Source organism: Bubalus kerabau, chromosome 2 (genome assembly GCF_029407905.1).
Source record: "Bubalus kerabau isolate K-KA32 ecotype Philippines breed swamp buffalo chromosome 2, PCC_UOA_SB_1v2, whole genome shotgun sequence".
In the NCBI taxonomy this organism is placed as follows: Eukaryota; Metazoa; Chordata; class Mammalia; order Artiodactyla; family Bovidae; genus Bubalus; species Bubalus kerabau.
In genome coordinates, this window is record NC_073625.1 from 152756906 (window position 1) to 152776074 (window position 19169).

The 19169-nt window shown below is 39.7% G+C and overlaps 1 protein-coding gene across 5 annotated transcripts in view; it reads right to left on the bottom strand.

The window, feature by feature from the left end:
• Nucleotides 1-19169, bottom strand: part of PPM1L (protein phosphatase, Mg2+/Mn2+ dependent 1L) — a 330127-nt gene that overhangs the window by 77886 nt on the left and 233072 nt on the right. For all 5 annotated transcript variants that reach the window (XM_055569180.1, XM_055569182.1, XM_055569184.1 and 2 more), the window contains exon 2: nucleotides 16307-16481. In XM_055569180.1, coding sequence (XP_055425155.1) covers nucleotides 16307-16481 — 175 coding nt within the window. The remainder of the gene's footprint in view (nucleotides 1-16306; nucleotides 16482-19169) is intronic.

Consider the following 19169-nt stretch of genomic DNA (forward strand, 5'->3'; position numbering starts at 1 on the left):
GAGGTACTCGGGTCCCAGGGTCTGAATGTTTGTATCCCCCCTATGAATTCTCAGGTTGAAGTCCTAATGCCCCCATGAAGGTATTACGAGATGGGCTTTTGGGGGCGATTAGGTCACGAGAGCAGAGCCCTCATACATGGGATAAGTGCTCTTATAAAGGAGGCCTGAGAAAGCTACATAGCCTTTACTCCATGTGAGGACACAAGAAGTCAAAAGAGGGCCCTCAGCTGACCGTAAAGCTACTCTATCTTGGACTTTCAGCCTTTAAAAACCATGCAAAATAAATTTCTATTGTTTATAAATCACTTACAATGGGGTTACATTCTGATCAGTCCACTGTAAACTGAAAATACCATTAAGTTGAAAATGCATTTAATACATCTACTGAACATCAAAGCCTGGTCTAGCCTACCCTAAAAATACTCAGAACACTTACATTAGCCTATGCTTAGTGGCTTTGTCATGTCCAACTCTTTGCGACCCCATGGACTGTAGCCCACCAGGCTCCTCTGTCCATGGAATTCTTCAGGCAAGAATACCAGAGTGAGTTGCTATTTCCTTGTCCATACATTAGCCTACAATTGGGCAAAATTATCTAATACAAAGCTGATTTTATAATAAAGTGTGAATATCTCATGTAACTTACTGAATACTGTACTGAAAGTGAATATCAGAATGGCTGTCAGCAAATTGGTCGTTCACTCTCACGATCGTGTGGCTGGCTGGGAGCTTCAGCTCGCTGCCCTGCCCAGCCTCGTGAGAGAGAACCCTACTGTGTATGTCTAGCCTGGGAAAAGAGCAAAATGCAAAATAAAAGTCCAGTTTCTTCTGAATACATATCACTTTTGCACCATCATAAAGTCAAAAGATTGTAAGTCAAACCATCATAAGTTGTGGACTGTCTGTATTTTATTATAGCAGCCTGAACGGACTATAGCAGTGCTGCTGCTAAGTCGCTTCAGTCGTGTCCGACTCTGTGCGACCCCAGAGACGGCAGCCCACTAGGCTCCCGCGTCCCTGCAATTCTCCAGGCAAGAACACTGGAGTGAGTTGCCATTTCCTCCTCCAGGGGATCTTCCCAACCCAGGGATTGAACCCAGGTCTCCCACATCGCAGGTGGGTTCTTTACCATCTGAGCCACCAGGGAAGACTGGGGTTCAATCCCTGGGTCAGGAAGATCCCCTGGAGAAGGAAATGGCAACCCACTCCAGTATTCTTGCCTGGAAAATCTCATGAATAGAGGAGCCTGGCAGGCAGCTACAGCCTATGGGGTCTCAAGAGTCAGACACAACTTAGCAATTAAACTACCACCACCACCAGGATGCCCTCATGAGCACCACCTCCTGGCAGTCATACCCTTGTTTCTCCCCTCCCACAGTCAGTTAGTGTTGGGCTGTGTAACCAATGGCATATGAATTTGAATGAATCAGAAATTATAATATTTTACTTTTGATAAGAGATTATGCAAAACTTCAGTTCCATCTTGGGTTCTCCTGGGCTCTCTCAGGTCACTTACACCAAGGGAAGCCAGGTAGCAAACTGCCTTATGGAGAAGCCCATGTAGAAAGGAAGTGAGGCCTCCTGCCAAGAGCCACGTGAGTAAGCTCGCACTTCTAGCCTGCCTTTAAAGACTAGCTGACAGCTTGATTGCCACCTCATGAGAGAATCAGCCAGCATTCTGGGCCCTCAGAAGGTGTGTGAGATAATAGACATTTATTGTTTTAAGCTACTAAGTTTTGGTACTTTTAAATAAACTTGTAGATAAATAATTATTTATTGTTTTAAGATCCTAAGTCATTTATTAGAGAGCAGTGGTTAACTAACACATAGCATTAGAAAAAGTGAAAGCAAATATATAAAAACATAGTACACATACACTAAACTCAAGGGATTGCTTTTCCATCTAGGGCAGAGCATGGAATGAACAGAAGGTTGACTGAGCCATTATTTTGGTGATTTCAGTTGTGTCCTGGGTAAGAATCAAATTAATTTATGCGAAGTGCATAATAGTTAATCCTCTCTACCATGAAAGCGATTGGAAAATACACCTATATACCAAGCCAAGTATATGGCAAGTTAAGCGTATTTCCTATCAAGTTGTTTAAAGACTTCATTTTGATGCTCATACAGCACACCTCCTGCATAGCATTTCACACACTCTTGGTCCCAGCCACTGTAGAGGGACCAGAACAGCCAAATGCAGCCCTGACCTGAGCCCTTTATCCCTTGCTCCCTTCCCTGGAGCTTCCCTGATGCCAAGGTGGGCAATGTCCCCAGAACCCACGCAGCTCTCAGGCATACACAAGCCAGAAGTGTGGGTCAGCTAATGTCCATGGAGCTCCCCTTGACAAACAAGGGCACGAGACTAGATGTTAAATGCTTCTCCCTTCACCTCCTGGTAGAAAGTTCTGAGATGCCACTCATAAGCTTCCTTAGTCAGGTACTAAGGAAGCCACACTCAGTGGAGACCAGCTTCATACTGTGTCCTCATGGTAGCTTTCCCTTCTCTTTCCCTTCCTTCCTGGTTCACTCCCAAGGGCTCACACTCCTGCCCCTTCGGTTACATTCTTAAATTGTGACACACACAGTAAAGAGTCCACCTGCAATGCAGGAGATCTAGGCTTGATCCCTGGGTCAGGAAGATCCCCTGGAGGAGGGCATGGCTACCCACTCCAGTATTCTTGCCTGGAGAAATCCATGGACAGAGGAGCCTTGCAGGCTACAGTGTATGGGGTCACACAGAGTCAGACAGGACTGAGCGACCAACACTTTTACTCTTGCCTTTTGTTTCAGCCTCTGCTCTGGGGAAACTCAAGCTGAGACAATGTTGCTCAATGTCCAAAGTACAAGGTACCTTGTGGTAAAGGCTCCACAAACTTCAGCTTTAGGAGTTGTCTCCATGGAAAAACTGTTTCATTTTGTCTTTTCTTTATGGTTAGTGCATTTGTTTCCTTCCTGGTTTTTGTCTTTGATCCTCTGTTTTTATTTTAACATTACTTCTGCATGTATGGCAAATCCTACTTTCAGGAAGCTGCTGCTGCTGCTGCTAAGTCACCTCAGTCGTGTCCGATTCTGTGCGACCCCAGAGACGGCAGCCCACCAGGCTCCCCCGTCCCTGGGATTCTCCAGGATATAAATAACAGACATGTGATTTGTGTCACTTCCTTTAATAAGAAGGATTGAGATAAAAGGAACAGAAGGCCCTGGCTCAGAGAAGGAAGAAGCCAGCTAAGGTGACATTTTGAAGCACCTCTTAGAGGAAAGATTTATAGAGACAGTACTCAAGATGAGCAATAAATTCAAAAGGAAAAGACCTCTAACTCGACTGTCCTGCCCCATTTCTTAGATTCTCAGCACTTAGCCAGAACCTGGCACACAATAAATGTTTGTGTTGAATGAACAGTGATGGTCCTAGGGATTTCTCTGTAGCTGATATCATTTCCTTTGACTGACTGCAGAACTACAAGAGTACATTCAGGTGCTTCCTGAGAGTCTATACTACAGAAACTCCATCAAACCACCCTCAGAGATGGCCTCAGCCACACAGCCTTGTGACAAGGACATTAACAAAACAAGAAACACAGAGAGTATTCCTCTGGGCACTAGAAGGTGGCTTAAAAACAACACCGTTCAGGAGGCAATTTACCAGATGAGATGTCAGAGTATCCAGCAGCTCACCAAGATTGAACTTAACATTCTTGCAAAATGACATTAAATGGCAGTCCAGCTGCCTCCAATTACAGATCTTCTGAATTTGAAAGTCAGCCAGAGGATACATTTTCCTTACTTCTCACCACTACAAATGGACGGTCACAGTACATGAGAAATTCCAGTGCTTTAAAAACCACCTATCGTTCCCTTCATACTGAAAATCTTACGATTAACTTGGAGTTCATTAAGATTTATTACAAGCATTCCAACAAGGCCTCACAGAAGCTCGGTTACCAAACTCCCATGGTACAGAAAGGAAAAGATACAGATGGCATCGACACCCAGCCTCTAGCTGGTCAATGCAGTCTAAATGGTGACCACCTGGTACAATTATTTTCTTTGAAGTAAACACATTTTCTCCGGGCCTCGTAATCAAATACTACTTCAGAGCAGGTAGTAACATTACTTCCTTTGTGACAAACAATGACAACTTGATTAGGAAGATAAACACAGCTCCAGTCAAATGTGTTCATCACCAGAGGCGGCACATCTTGATTCTAAATCTCAGTGTTAGCCTGTAGTTTCCAGTATTCTCAGCAAAGTTCTCTAAAATTTAACATTTTGTTTGCCCACTGCAAAACTTGGATCAATGTATTCTCAAAGTGCATATGAGGCCTTTTATTAAAGATAAGATGAAGTTGGAAAAATGTGATTTAAAAACAAAATAACTTCCCATCATATTGTGCTTATAAAATTTAGTCTGAATTATCACTTTTTTTAAGGGGTAGGGGTGAGACCTCATAAGAAAACAGGTGATGCTGATAAGTATATTAATATAAGCTAATTAAGTTATGACCAACCTAGACAGCATATTAAAAAGCAGAGACATTACTTTGTCAACAAAGGTCCATCTAGTCAAAGCTATGGTTTTTCCTGTAGTCATGTATGGATATGAGAGTTGGACTATAAATAAAGCAGAGCGCCAAAGAATGGATGCTTTTGAACTGTGGTGTTGGAGAAGACTCTTGAGAGTCCCTTGGACTGCAAGGAGATCCAACCAATCCATCCTAATGGAAATCAGTCCTGAATATTCATTGGAAGGACTGATGCTGAAGCTGAAACTCCAATACTTTGGCCACCTTATGAGAATAATTGACTCATTTGAAAAGATCCTGATGCTGGGAAAGATTGAAGGTAGGAGGAGAAGGGGACGACAGAGGATGAGATGGCTGGATGGCATCACCGACTTGACGGACATGAGTTTGAGCAAGCTCTGGGAGCTGGTGATAGACAGGGGAGCCTGGCATGCTGTAGTCCATGGGGTAGCAAAGAGTTGGACACAACTGAACGACTGAACTGAATTAATATAAACTAAAACTAGTTGGAGAGTGACATAGAATGTGGAAGGTGATGTTACAGCAAAGGTTAAGAATAGGTCTGTATAGATGGCCAATGCTGCTGCTGCTAAGTCACTTCAGTCATGTCCAACTCTGTGCAACCCCACAGACGAGAGCCCACCAGACTCCTCCAGCCATGGGATTTTCTAGGCAAGAGTACTGGAGTGGGGTGCCATTGCCTTCTCTGATAGATGGCCAATAGGCACATGAAAAGATGCTCAACCCCACTAATAATCAGAGAAATACAAATCAAAACTACAGTGAGGTACTATCTCATACCAGTCAGAATGACCATTATTAAAAAGTCTACAAATAATAAATGCTGGAGAGGATGTGAAGAAAACTCCTACATTATTGGTAGGAATGTAAATTGGTACAGCTACTATTGAGAACAGTATGGAGGTTCCTTAAAAAACTTAAAATAGAGTTACCATATGATCCAGCAATCCCACTGCTGGACATATATCTGGAGAAAACTCCAATTTGAAAAGAAACAGGTACCCCAGTGGTCATAGCAGCAATCTTTACAATAGCCAAGACATGGAAGCAACTTCAGTGTCCATCAACAGATGAATGGATAACGAAGATGTGGTATACATATACAATGGAATATTATTCAGCTATAAAAAGAATGAAATAACGCCATTTGCAGCAACATGGATGGACCTAGAGATTATCATACTAACTGAAGTAAGCCAGACAAAGACAAATATCATGTGATACTGCTTATCTATGAGTTAAAAAAAAAAGTATAAATGAACTCATTTGCTAAACAGAAAGAGACTCACAAATGTAGAAAACAAATTTATGGTTACCAAAGGGGAAAGGGAAGGGAAGGATAAATTAGGAGTTTGAGATTAATATATATATACTACTATACATAAAATAAAAAAGCCCTGCTGTATAGAATGGGGCACTATATGCAGTATCTTATAATAAACTACAATGGAAAAGATTATTAATATTATAAACTATAAAAGAACTACCTTGCTGTACACCAGAAACACAACATTGTAAATCAACTGTACGTCAATTTTAAAACATTTATTTTCAAAAGAATAGGTCTGTATAAGGTGCTGATACATAACCACGGTTACTGAGCAAAGAAAAAAAAAGCATCACTCACAATAAACCTGCCTTTAAAACATGCAACTGATGTTATAGTTCAAGATGAACAGTTCAAGAGACTTACAGGTTCTCTTACCACTTTCTGATTTATTTAAGAACTCTCCCAATCCCAGTTCCCTCCTCCTCTACCCATCACCATCCCCTGAGCACGCACCGTAGCACCAAGTGCACCGCACTGTAGTTATCTGTTCCCACCACTGCGTCTCTGGCCTCCCGCCCCCACACAAATGTGCACGCGTGCACACACACCTGGAGGGAAGGGCCATGTGGTCATCTGGGCATTCCCAGTGGCAGGCATGGTGCCTGGTTCCTGGGCACTTAGTCAGTGTTTACAGAGTAAAGAAATAAATGAACCAGTGAATGTTAAATGAACTGAAGACAAAAAATCACACACTGTTAAAGCTGGGAGAGCCATAAGGAAATATCCAATCCATTGTCCTTCTTTTTTTTTTTTTTACGGTAAATGAAACCAAGCAGAGATAGGTGCAATGTCTTGCCACAAAGATGGAAACCAATCCCAGCGCTGGTGAATCATGCATTTGGATCCTTCCCAACAGCCATGGCAGATAGTCCCCTAGTTTATAGATAGCAAAGTCACTCTGTTTAGTTGCTATTCCTTCGCCCTTTATCTTTTGGCCTTTAAAATCCATGCTATGATGGGAAAATATAAGAATTATATGAAATTCAAATCATCTTGGTTAAAAAGACTGGTATTATTGGCTATAAAAAAATTCAGTTTATAAATAGATTTTAACTAGCTATTTTCGTTCCCTGCTCCCACTGCTGTATGACTAACAATTGGCTGCCTTACAAAGTCTTCATCACGTTTTTGTTAGTCATACTACCATTCTCATCTTTTCAAGTAAGAAAGAGACCTCCAAATTCAGGGATTCTACATGGTGACAAGAACTAAAACAGGAATAAAAGAGAGGGGCCATGCTGAAAATGTTCAAAGGTTATGGGGATGGTAACTGTGGCAAATCCATTCAGTAGGATATTATGCAGTCTTTATCAATTACTTTTATGAGTAGCTTGTTAGAGCACTGAAAAATGCAATTATATTTCATTGTCAACTGAATAAAAGGTATCAAATGGGGCACAAATTATTAAAACACAGCAAAGAAAAATGACTAGAAATAAATATACTAAAAGATGGTCATTATGTTTCGGTGGTAGAATTAGAGCTAATCTTTTCCTTTTCTATTTTTTCATAGTTTAAAAATGTTCTAAAACATATTTATATTACTCTCAAAATGGAAAAAGTGAACATATATAACTTTTTACAGAAATTTAGAAGTTTGTATCAGAGGTTACACAACCAATATGAAATTTTCCTTTACAACATTTTTCTTAAGTTTCCCTGTTTTTCTCTTCCTTCCAAATCCTGACAAAGCCTCTGGTGAGAATGTCTTCTGAGCTTGGAAATAAGGTTCTGATTGAAGACATAAATTAAGGAAACCTAAAGCCACCTTTTCCCTTAGGACGTGTTTGAGAAACATACTGAGAAATTCACTGTGTTTATTAGAGTAAAGAACTTCCTGCAAAGGCCTTTTACTGCATTTTTTATGTTCTTGGAAAACTTGGAGGGCCCGAAATATTTCACAATCTCTTTCCTGGGTTTGGTTTCTCAATGTGTGTTCAATTTTTTTCTCCATGACGGTAAATGGCTTTCCTTTTGAGATCACTGATTACTCTGACAGTAATGGTTCAATTAAATCAGAGATATAACTTTTAGGTACCATCTATATTAAGAAGAAAATAAGCTTGATAGGAGGGACCCCTCCAGCTACTTCCTAAATTTCTTACAGCACATTCGCCACGCTTTTAAAAAGCTATTTCTTAAAAAAGTACATTACAGTACTTGGTGTGTCTTCATGGCAGGTAGCTTTGCTGGGGCACAGCTCTCAGGAACTCCTACTGGAGGACCGCATCAGGCAATCACCAAGCAAAGGACAGCTTCATGCTGTTCCTCCTTCCTTACTTCCTCTGGGAAAGTTGTATGTGACTGCCTGACACTTGTCAATGGATCTGTGGGCCCCCAGCCTGAACTGATGCCCAGATGAACACAGTGAACAGCTGACTGAGTTCTTTCCCTACCTCATCTGCACTGTCTGGCCCATTTTTTACCTGTAAGTGCTCTTTCTACGTGGTAGACAGATGTGCTCCTTGGAAAGCTGTCTAGGTTTCTAGTGGACTGTAGGAACAGATAAAACCTTCGCCAGTCTTAGGTTTAACTCTGAGAAAGAGATCAAAGCATCAATTTAGACAAATGTTTCCAGACCCAAAACAAGATTCCACTGCTGGACAGTCCACCCACTTACAGGCAGACTCAGCTCTTCCCAGAGGGAAAAGGAGGTGCTTTCTACTTCTGTTTCGCATGTCTTGGGGTTCTTGAGTGTGCAAAGAGTATCATTCTCAAATAAATGGACCTATTCTCACAATTCCCTCAAACACAAGGCATTATAAGTCACACTACTTTATCCTTAACAAGGGAATGTGTAGATTATTAATTCATGCCCAAACTTTAGAAAAAAATTATAAAAAATTTGAGGTTACTTAGAGAGACATGAGGAGAAGGCATTGGCAACCCACTCCAGTACTCTTGCCTGGAAAATCCCATGGACGGAGGAGCCTGGTAGGCTGCAGTCCATGGGGTCGCTAGGAGTTGGACACAACTGAGCGACTTCACTTTCACTTTTCACTTTTCTGCATTGGAGAAGGAAAAGGCAACCCACTCCAGTGTTCTTGCCTGGAGAATCCCAGGGATGGGGGAGCCTGATGGGCTGCCGTCTATGGGGTCACTCAGAGTCGGACACGACTGAAGCGACTTAGCAGCAGCAGAGAGACATGACCTGGATAATCAGGGTGGTGTGATCACTCACCTAGAGCCAAACAGTGTGCCACACTTGGAGAGCCACACTTGGAGTGTGAAGTCAAGTGGGCCTTAGGAAGCATCACTATGAACAAAGTGGAAGTGATAGAACTCCAACTGAGCTATTTCAAATCCTAAAAGATGATGCTGTGAAAGTGCTGCACTCAATATGCTAGCAAATTTGGAAAATGCAGCAGTGGCCACAGGACTGCAAAAGGTCAGTTTTCATTCTAGTCCCAAAGAATATTCAAACTACCACACAATTGTACTCATCTCACTTGCTAGCAAGGTCATGCTCGAAATTCTCCAAAATAAGCGTCATCAGTATATGAACTGAGAACTTCCAGATGTACAAGCTGGATTTAGAAAAGGCAGAGGAACCAGAGATCAAATTGACAACACCTGCTGGATCACAGAAAAAGCAAGGGGATTCTAGCAAAACATCTACTTATGCTTCACTGACTACACTAAAGCTTTTGATTGTGTGGATCAAAACAAACTGTGGAAAATTCTTAAAGAGATGGGAATACCAGACCACCTGACCTGCCTCCTGAGAAATCTGTATGCAGATCAAGAAGCAACAGTTAGAATCAGACATGGAATGATGGACTAGTTCAAAATTGGGAAAGGAGTATGTCAAAGCTGTATATTGTCACTCTGCTTATCTAACTTACATGAAGAGTACATTATGCAAAATGCCAGGCTGAATGAAGCACAAGCTGGAATCAAGGTTGCTGGGAGAATTTATCAATAACCTCAGACATGCAGAGGATCCCACCCTAATGGCAGAAAGTAAAGAGGAACAAAAAAGCCTCTTGATGAAAGTGAAAGAGGAGAGTGAAAAAGCTGGCTTTAAACTCAACATTCACAAAACGAAGATCATGGCATCTGGTCCCATCACTTCATGGCAAATAGATGGGGAAAAAATGGAAACAGTGACAGACTTTCTTTTCTTGGGCTCCAAAATCACTGCAGATGGTGATTGCAGCCATAAAATTAAAAGATGCTTGCTCCTTGGAAGAAAAGCTATGACAAACTTAGACAGCATATTAGAAAGCAGGGATATTTCTTTGTTGACAAAGGCCCTTCTCATCAAAGCTATGATTTTTTCAGTAGTCATGTACAGATGTGAGAGTTTGACCATTAAGAAAGTTGAGAACCAAAGAATTGATGCTTTTGAACTGTGGTGTTGGAGAAGACTCTTGAGAGTCCCTTGGAGATCAAACCAGTCAATCCTAAAGGAAATCAACCCTGAATATTCATTGGAAGGACTGATGCTGAAACTGAAGCTCCAATACTTTGGTCACCTGATGTGAAGAGTCAACTCACTAGGAAAGACGCTGATGCTGGGGAAGATTGAGAGCAGGAGGAGCAGGGGGTAACAGAGGATGAGATGGTTGCATGGCTTCATTGATTCAGTGGACATGAGATTGAGCAAACTCTGGGAGATAATGAAGGACAGAGAAGCCTGGCATGCTACAGTCCATGGGTCACAAAGAGTCGGACATGACTGAATGACTGAACAACAAAGAGAGACATGAATAACATATAAGCATAAAAGTAAATAATGAGGAAAAAAAATTCCCTCTCGGGCTATTTCAACCCTTCAACTTTTGCCCACTCTGTGAGTGTTAAATCGCTTCAGTCGTGTCTGACTCTCTGCAACCCTATAGACTGTATCCCACCAGACTTCTCTGTCCATGGGATTCTCCAGGCAAGAATACTGAGTGGGTTGCCATGCCCTCCTTCAGGGGATCTTCCTGACCCAGGGATCGAACCCACATCTCTTATGTCTCCTGCGTTGGCAAGTAGGTTCTTTACCACTATTGCCCACTATGATAAATACACTAAATACTTAGGTTAATGATGCTCTCTGAGACACTGTGGAATGCTATTTTGATCCCTTCAAATCATGCAGCTCTTTTCCTTGGAAATTTCTCTCTGCTAAATCCAATCTATTGAAATGTGTATGAACTTGTACCTCCCTTCAAATAAAAACATTAACGGATCAAAAGCTAACCATATCTTCTCATGCTAGATTTTGCTTAGTATTAATAAGTGCCAATAAAAAAAAATCTAAGCAGTCTTATCAAAAAGTCTACAAACAATAAATGCTGAGGAGGTGGCAGAGAAAAGGGAACCCTCTTACACTGTTGGTGGGAATGCAAACTAGTACAGCCACTATGGAGAACAGTGTGGAGATTCCTTAAAAAAACTGGAAATAGAACTGCCATACAACCCAGCAATCCCACTGCTGGGCATACACACCAAGGAGATCAGAATTGAAAGAGACACATGTACCCCAATGTTCATCTCAGTACTGTTTACAATAGCCAGGACATGGAAGCAACCTAGATGTCCATCAGCAGACGAATGGATGAGAAAGTTGCGGTACATATACACAATGGAATATTACTCAGCTATTAAAAAGAATGCATTTTAATCAGTTCTAATGAGGTGGATGAAACTGGAGCCTATTATACAGAGTGAAGTAAGTCAGAAAGAAAAACACCAATACAGTATATTAATGCATATATATGGAATTTAGAAAGATGGTAACAATGACCTTATATATGAGACAGCAAGAGATAAAAATGTAAAGAATAGACTTTTGGACTCTGTGGGAGAAGGCGAGGGTGGGATGATTTGAGAGAATAGCACTGAAACATGTATATTATCATATGTGAAACAGATCGCAAGTCCAGGTTCGATGCATGAGACAGGGTGCTCAGAGCTGGTGCACTGGGATGACCCTGAGGGATGGGATGGGGAGGGAGGTGGGAGCGGGGTTCAGGATGGGGAACACATGTACACCTGTGGCTGATTTATGTCAATGTATGGCAAAACTAATACAATATTGTAATTAGCCTCCAATTAAAATAAATAAATAAATATTTTAAAAATCTAAGCAGTCTTAACAAGAATCCATGAATGATGGCTCAGAACCTTTCCTCCCAAAATCTGGTTTTGTCTCACTCATACAGTCTCACTCCCTATCTTACCAAAAAAAGCATGCCTGAGCAAATTCATGTGCACATGCCAAAAAAGCTAAGTGACAGTTGTCTTCTAGTCAGTTTTTAAACAAATTACATGGGATATCTGTGAAGAGAGGAGAAAGGCAAATGAGCAGGCAGAAGATTCATGAAGCAGCTACCTGCAACTTCCAGAAACCATGGCTACCTGAGTTTTCGATGTCAAGAGACCAGAATCACAGTTTTAGAAACGGAAGACATCTATGAGATCCTGTTCACACCTTCCATTTCTAGGGAAATAGGCTTTAGGGAGGTTTGGTGACTTAATCAAGGTCACATACCTGGTTGGCAGCAGAGCTAGGAACAGAATCTGGGTCTTCTGGCTCCAAGAACTCTTTCAATTATACCACAAAAATCTTTATTCCTATAACAGTCTGACTTAAAAATAAACCAACCAGATGAAAATCTAAAATGGTTTATATTCATACAATTCCTATTTTTATATACAGAATATAATTAACATTATTGAACCTTTTCTCTGTGAATGAAGGTCACTGTCAAGCAGACCAATGATGTCAGCTCTATAATGCAGGGTTTGTGAATGCTGATTTGAATTAGAGTGTAGTGCCATATGATGACTACTTTTTATGGATTTACTTTTTGCTCTTATTCCTTGCTGCTCTGAGGCTCTGCTCTAAGCATCATCCCCTCCCCTACCTTCTAATTCTAAATTCATGTTTCTGAAAGTCTGTTCCCTAGAGTAATATGAAATGTAGACAAATGTTTATATTCATTGCAGCATTATTCATAATAGCAAAACCAAAAAACACCATAATCGTCCAACATAAGAAATGCTTAGTGAGTAGCAATTTCAAAGAATAGAACATTATGCAGCCATTAAAATTACCTTCCCATGAAAAGGTTTTAATAAAATGAATAGCCACTTTCACTGCTCCTTTTCTCCACATACCCTCAGCTTAACTTTAACAGATTATGGATATTATAGAGTGTACATATTCCAAATGGTCAGGAATTTTTCGCTAGAAGCCATAAATCTATGTTTTAACATAAACATAAAACATAAGTCTATGTTTTAGCTAGATTTCATTATGTAAGGTCTCTGTTTTCTACATCTCGATTCCTTTCTGCCCTTTCTATGCTTGTCCCTCTTTCTTACAACTGTCAAGCATATTGCTATGCATTCCACAAATGCCAACGGAGTGAGTGACAACCTGCACGAATATGGTGACAGCCCAGCTTGTTTAGTAGTTAGGAGACTGGAATTCCAGCTCTATAACTAACTGTGTTACTTTAGACAAGTCTCAGTTTTCTCATTATAGAATGGTAATGGGCAATCCTAAAATTTATATGGATGCATAAGACCCAGAATTACCAAAGCAATCCTTAAGGTGGAGGGTGGGGAGAAGCAGGAGGCATAACCCTCCCAGACTTCAGACAATACTACAAAGCTACAGTAATCAAAACTGCATGATATTGGCACAAAAACAGACATATGGATCAATGTAACAGAAGAGAAAGCCCAAATATCAACCCACACACTTATGGACAATTAATCTTTGACAAATGAGGCAAGAATATACAATGCAGAAAGGACAGTCTGTTCAAGTGGTGTTGGGAGGGTGGGACAGTCACATGTAAATCAATGAGGTTAGAACACATCCTTTCACCATACACAAAAATAAATTTAAAATGGCTTAATGAAATATAAGACATGACAGCGTAAAACTCTTTGAGGAGAACACAGGCAAAACATTCTCTGACATAAATTGTACCAATGTTTTCTTAGGTCAGTGTTCCAAGGCAATAGAAATATAAGCAAAAATAAACAAATGGAACCTAATCAAGCTTATAAACCTTTGCACAGTAAAGGAAACTATAAACAGAACAAAAAGACAACCTATGGACTGGGAGAAAATATTTGCAAATGATGTGACCAGTGAGGGCTTAATTTCTAAAACAGATAAACAGTTCACATAATTCAATAACAAAAAAACCTAAGCAACTAAATTGAAAACTGTGCAGAAGACCTAAACAGACATTTCTCCAAAGAAGACATAAAGATAGCCAATAGACAGGTGAAAAGATGCTAATGCTGGAGAGGATGTGGCAAAAAGGGAATCCTTTTATACTGCTGGTGGGAATGTAAATTGGCACAGCCACTGTGGAAAAGTGTGGAGGTGCCCCTCCCCCCAAAAAAAACAGAGATGCCATATGATCCAGCAGTCCCACTCCTGGGCATATACCTACCCAAACAAAACTATAATTTGAAAATACAGATGCACCTCAGTATTCATAGCAGCACCATTTACAGTGGCCAAGACATGGAAACAACCTAAATGTCCACTGTCAGATGAATGGATAAAGATGTGGTATACATATATACACACACACACACACACACACACAATGCAATGTTACTCAGCCATAAAAAAACAAAACAATGCCATTTTAGCAACATTAATGGACCTAGAGATTATCATACTAAATGAAGTAAGTCAGAAAAAGACAAATAGCATATGATATCACATATGTGTGGAATCTAAAATATGACACAAATGAACCTATTTATGAAACAGAAACAGACTTACAGACTTGGAGAACAGACTTGTGGTTGCCAAGGGGGAGGAAGAAGGGGTTGAATGAACTGAGAGTTTGGAAATAGTTGATGCAAACTAGTATATATAGAGATAGATAAACAATGTCCTACTATGTAGCACTAGGTACTATAATCAATTTCCTGTGATAAACCATAATGGAAATGAATATGAAAAAGAATATATATACACATATAACATAATCACTTTGCTGTACAGCAGAAATTAATACAATATTTAAATCATCTATACTTCAAATAAAATTTAAAAAATGGTTACGGGGACAGGAAGCAGATGGACTGTCTGAGTTCTATAATCTCTGAGAATCTTGAAACTTTAAAAATTATTCTGACAGGGCAAGGTACATAGCCTTACGTTACTCCAAGAGGCTGAGAGAGGAGATGACTGAGCATTCCAAAGAGAAGAATGTTAAAAACAAGACAAATACAGAGGCTAAATAACCAAAAGCCCAACAGGCAGAAGAAAGTCACCATGTCTTTCACACAATCAATAAAGCAAAGAAGAATCAGAGAGAGTAGTGATGTCCTGGGCAAGCCTAGACATGTGGATCTACCCTGTGAATATAAACAGGTTAGAGGTTTGAAGGAAAATGTGGACAGCTTAATCACCACAAAAGGTGCGTCGGTGGTTAGGCATGTGCAGAAAAAAATTTTTTAAGGTTTGCTCTTCTGTTTGTTATTTAAGCTTGAAGTCAAATGTTAAGAATGTCAGCACTGACACTGTTTAGATCATGTGAAAGAAAATAAGATGCATAATAACAATTCCTTTGTAGAAATAAAAACAGAAGATGCTGGCATTAAAAAGGGGATTAATACTACTAGTGTTTGACCATTAGAAACCTATTTTTCCATACTTCTTAATCCATTTTGTGGGAGGGTGGGATGCAGAGGTGGTATGATCATTTTAATCAAGATATTTCTCCTGAATAAGTTTAGTTTTATTAAAGACTTTAATAATTCCAAGTAATATGGCACTGGTTTCATTACAATTAGGTTTTAGCTGACAGACCATGTAATAGATAAAATGGTATTACAAGGGAGGTCAATCCAGGCCTTCACTAATAAGTTCCTTCATTAAAAAGCTCTTTTGGATAATATGAACTTACAGAAGGCAGTAAACCAAAGTGTCCAATGTGGTGTTACGGACTAGGATTCATCTGAGGAGCTAAAGGAAAAGAAAGTCAAGTTCAACTTGAAACTTCAGGGGCAAAAATGATACCTCTTCAGAAAAGAAAATTTCTGAAATTAAAAAATAATACTTGAAGCAACTAACACTTCTTGGATTATTGGATGTAAAAGTTTTCAGCTCACATCTAAAATTGAAGAGACACTTTAAAAGATTAAATCAGTAGAAGCATATTGCTGATAAAAGGCCAGAAAAATTCCATTTAAAAAAAGAGTAAAAAATTTTAACGGAATTTGATATTTAAGAGCCATTTTTAGAAATCTCTTGATTAAAGTCTTTGATACTAAAACTTCAGAGATGAAACTTACTGCTAATCCATGTTATATAACTTTGAATCCAGTCTGTCTTTCTTCTTCTATCAAAGAAAAGGACCTAAATGTAACCAAAATCTAAAAAAAAATTTCTTTAGAAGAAAGCATTGTATGTGTGCATGCGTGTGCGTGTATGTATTAAAGACCAACATACCTGCTTCATCATAGGATACAGTCAATTTTTCTAGCATTTCTCGGTCAATTGATAGAATCTGCTGTTCAAGAATGGTCTGGTAAGACAATACACTATTTTCTTTGTCTTTCTCGTAGTCTTGAAGATGCTGCTTAAGGGCCTCTGGGAGTCGAGATTTTACATATTCAGCTGCTGTCTGCAGATAAAACAGAGAACTCCATTAGTATTTCTCAACTTAGGTTTTTCACTTCCCCTTAGGTGCTGTAGTGAGAACTCAAGAGTACTGTGGAACCAGCTCTTTACGCAAACACGTCCTCGTCACTGCCGTTGTCATCTGTAGACTCCACTGTACCAAGTCAAGATGCCAAATACACAAAATCACAGACTTTTAAGAGTTTTCCATCAGGTTTAAAGGTATAAAAGATGTGGACTGGCATTTAAGGAGTGAGAGCTCAGAGTTTCAACTATTCCACTGAACCTGGAAGGCCCAGTGATAGTAATTCTACTGGGGATAATCTGACTCACCCTTGTCTAGAATTCAGAAGCTCGTAACTCATCAGAGCAGGAAGCCCTACCATGCTGTAGCATCCACATCTCTGCTTTGCTTTCTTGTTCTCTGCTCATTAATGCTTAGGCAGGAACTCTTGTGAAGCAAATAAAAAGGAAAGCCCTCTGCTAGGGTTAATAATGGAATAATAGGAGAAACAGAAAATGAAGAGATCTAAAACAATGATGCCTCCGTCTGAACAAAGAACTATTTACCACTAAAATACCTTGGCCTTTATATATATATACACACACACACATAAATGTATGTGTGTGTGTGTGTGTGTATATATATATATATACATATATAAAATATATTTTCTATTATATATAAATAATATATCTATATATTATTCTGAACTTTTTTTCATGCTTCTGGACTATCTGCGTAATAAACTCTCAACTAGTGACACCCAAAATTATACACAATGACTTTCAACCAAGTAAGCAAGCTTCCCTTAAGAGGTAGGAAGGAAGACATCTGAAAAAGATCTTCCCAAAGATTCTGATACATTCTTCTGCTGGACTGAGGCCATAGCACACTTTTCTCCCTTCCAGCTAAGAATCACAGTTAAAGTCAAGTAGAACTTCAAGGGAGAAATTAAGTAATAGAGCAGCATGTATGACTCAGAAGAACTGAGTTCTTAAATTCTTAAAACACATCTCTTGAGAATGCCAAGAGTTTTGGCATCTCCTTACAGTGCAGTCCTACATCATACGTAGAGGGTCTAAAGTTGATAAAATAAATGAAGGGATATATCAATAACCTCATATATGCAGATGACACCACCCTTATGGCACAAAGTGAAGAGGAACTCAAAAGCCTCTTGATGAAGGTGAAAGTGGAGAGTGAAAAAGTTGGCTTAAAGCTCAACATTCAGAAAACGAAGATCATGGCATCCGATCCCATCACTTCATGGGAAATAGATGGGGAAACAGTGGAAACACTGTCAGACTTTATTTTTTGGGGCTCCAAAATCACTGCTGATGGTGATTGCAGCCATGAAATTAAAAGACGCTTACTCCTTGCAAGGAAAGTTATGACCAACCTAGACAGCATATTCAAAAGCAGAGACATTACTTTGCCAACAAAGGTTCGTCTAGTCAAAGCTATGGTTTTTCCTGTGGTCATGTATGGATGTGAGAGTTGGACTGTGAATAAGGCTGAGCACCGAAGAATTGATGCTTTTGAACTGTGGTGTTGGAGAAGACTTGAGAGTCCGTTGGACTGCAAGGAGATCTAACCAGTCCATTCTAAAGGAGATCAGCCCTGGGATTTCTTTGGAAGGAATGATGCTAAAGCTGAAACTCCAGTAACTGGCCACCTTATGCGAAGAGTTGACTCATTGGAAAAGACTCTGATGCTGGGAGGGATTGGGGGCAAGAGGAGAAGGGGACGACAGAGGATGAGATGGCTGGATGGCATCACTGACTCGATGGACGTGAGTCTGAGTGAACTCCGGGAGTTGGTGATGGACAGGGAGGCCTGGCGTGCTGCAATTCATGGGGTTGCAAAGAGTCGGACACGACTGAGCAACTGATCTGATCTGATATATTATTTACAATTATATTCACAATTACTAGAAAACTAAAATAAGAGAAATTGTTAAACAGTATTGCCTCTGGGGTATGGGCGCAGAATAAGGTGAAGACACATTTACATATTTTTTTAATTCCCATAATTAAAAACATTATCTTTAAAATATGTTTTTTTGAGGGTAACTTTTGTAGTTTTCCTTCTAAAGGTTAGCACAATTTAGGATGAAAAAAAAATTGCCAGAAGAACGACAACTGACTCTCAGGAAAAACCCACTGGGAAGTGGTGGGAAAAGCTATATTTCAGTCTTCAGAGCAGCCAAATATAGCATACAACACTTCATTTCCAAATTTAAATTTAGATCCTCTAAATCGGTTGCTGATGAAATTGCAACTTTAAAATATCACCAAACACCGCTCATTTTCTCTGCCAGCCAGCTAGCTAGTGCAGAACAAATACAATTACTCCGAAAAATGTAAAAGGACTCAGCACATTAGTATAACATACTTAATTCTAGAGATTAATAACAATTTTCTCCTGACAATGGAAAATGAAGAAACATACTGCAGAATAACTATTTCAAAATTCATACTACCTTACTATTCAGTGTAACACGTGTCTTTGATTTTTTTCCCTTGGAAATACCTATGAAGTACAGGAAATAATTCTATAACGCACACGAAAAAGTATTGGTGTACTCAGTTTTACTGAAAGCAAACCACACATTTTCTTCCCACTGTGTCCACTGATATACTCTTCTAATTAAAAACGTGATGTAGGTCTTGGAACAGAGCCAATATT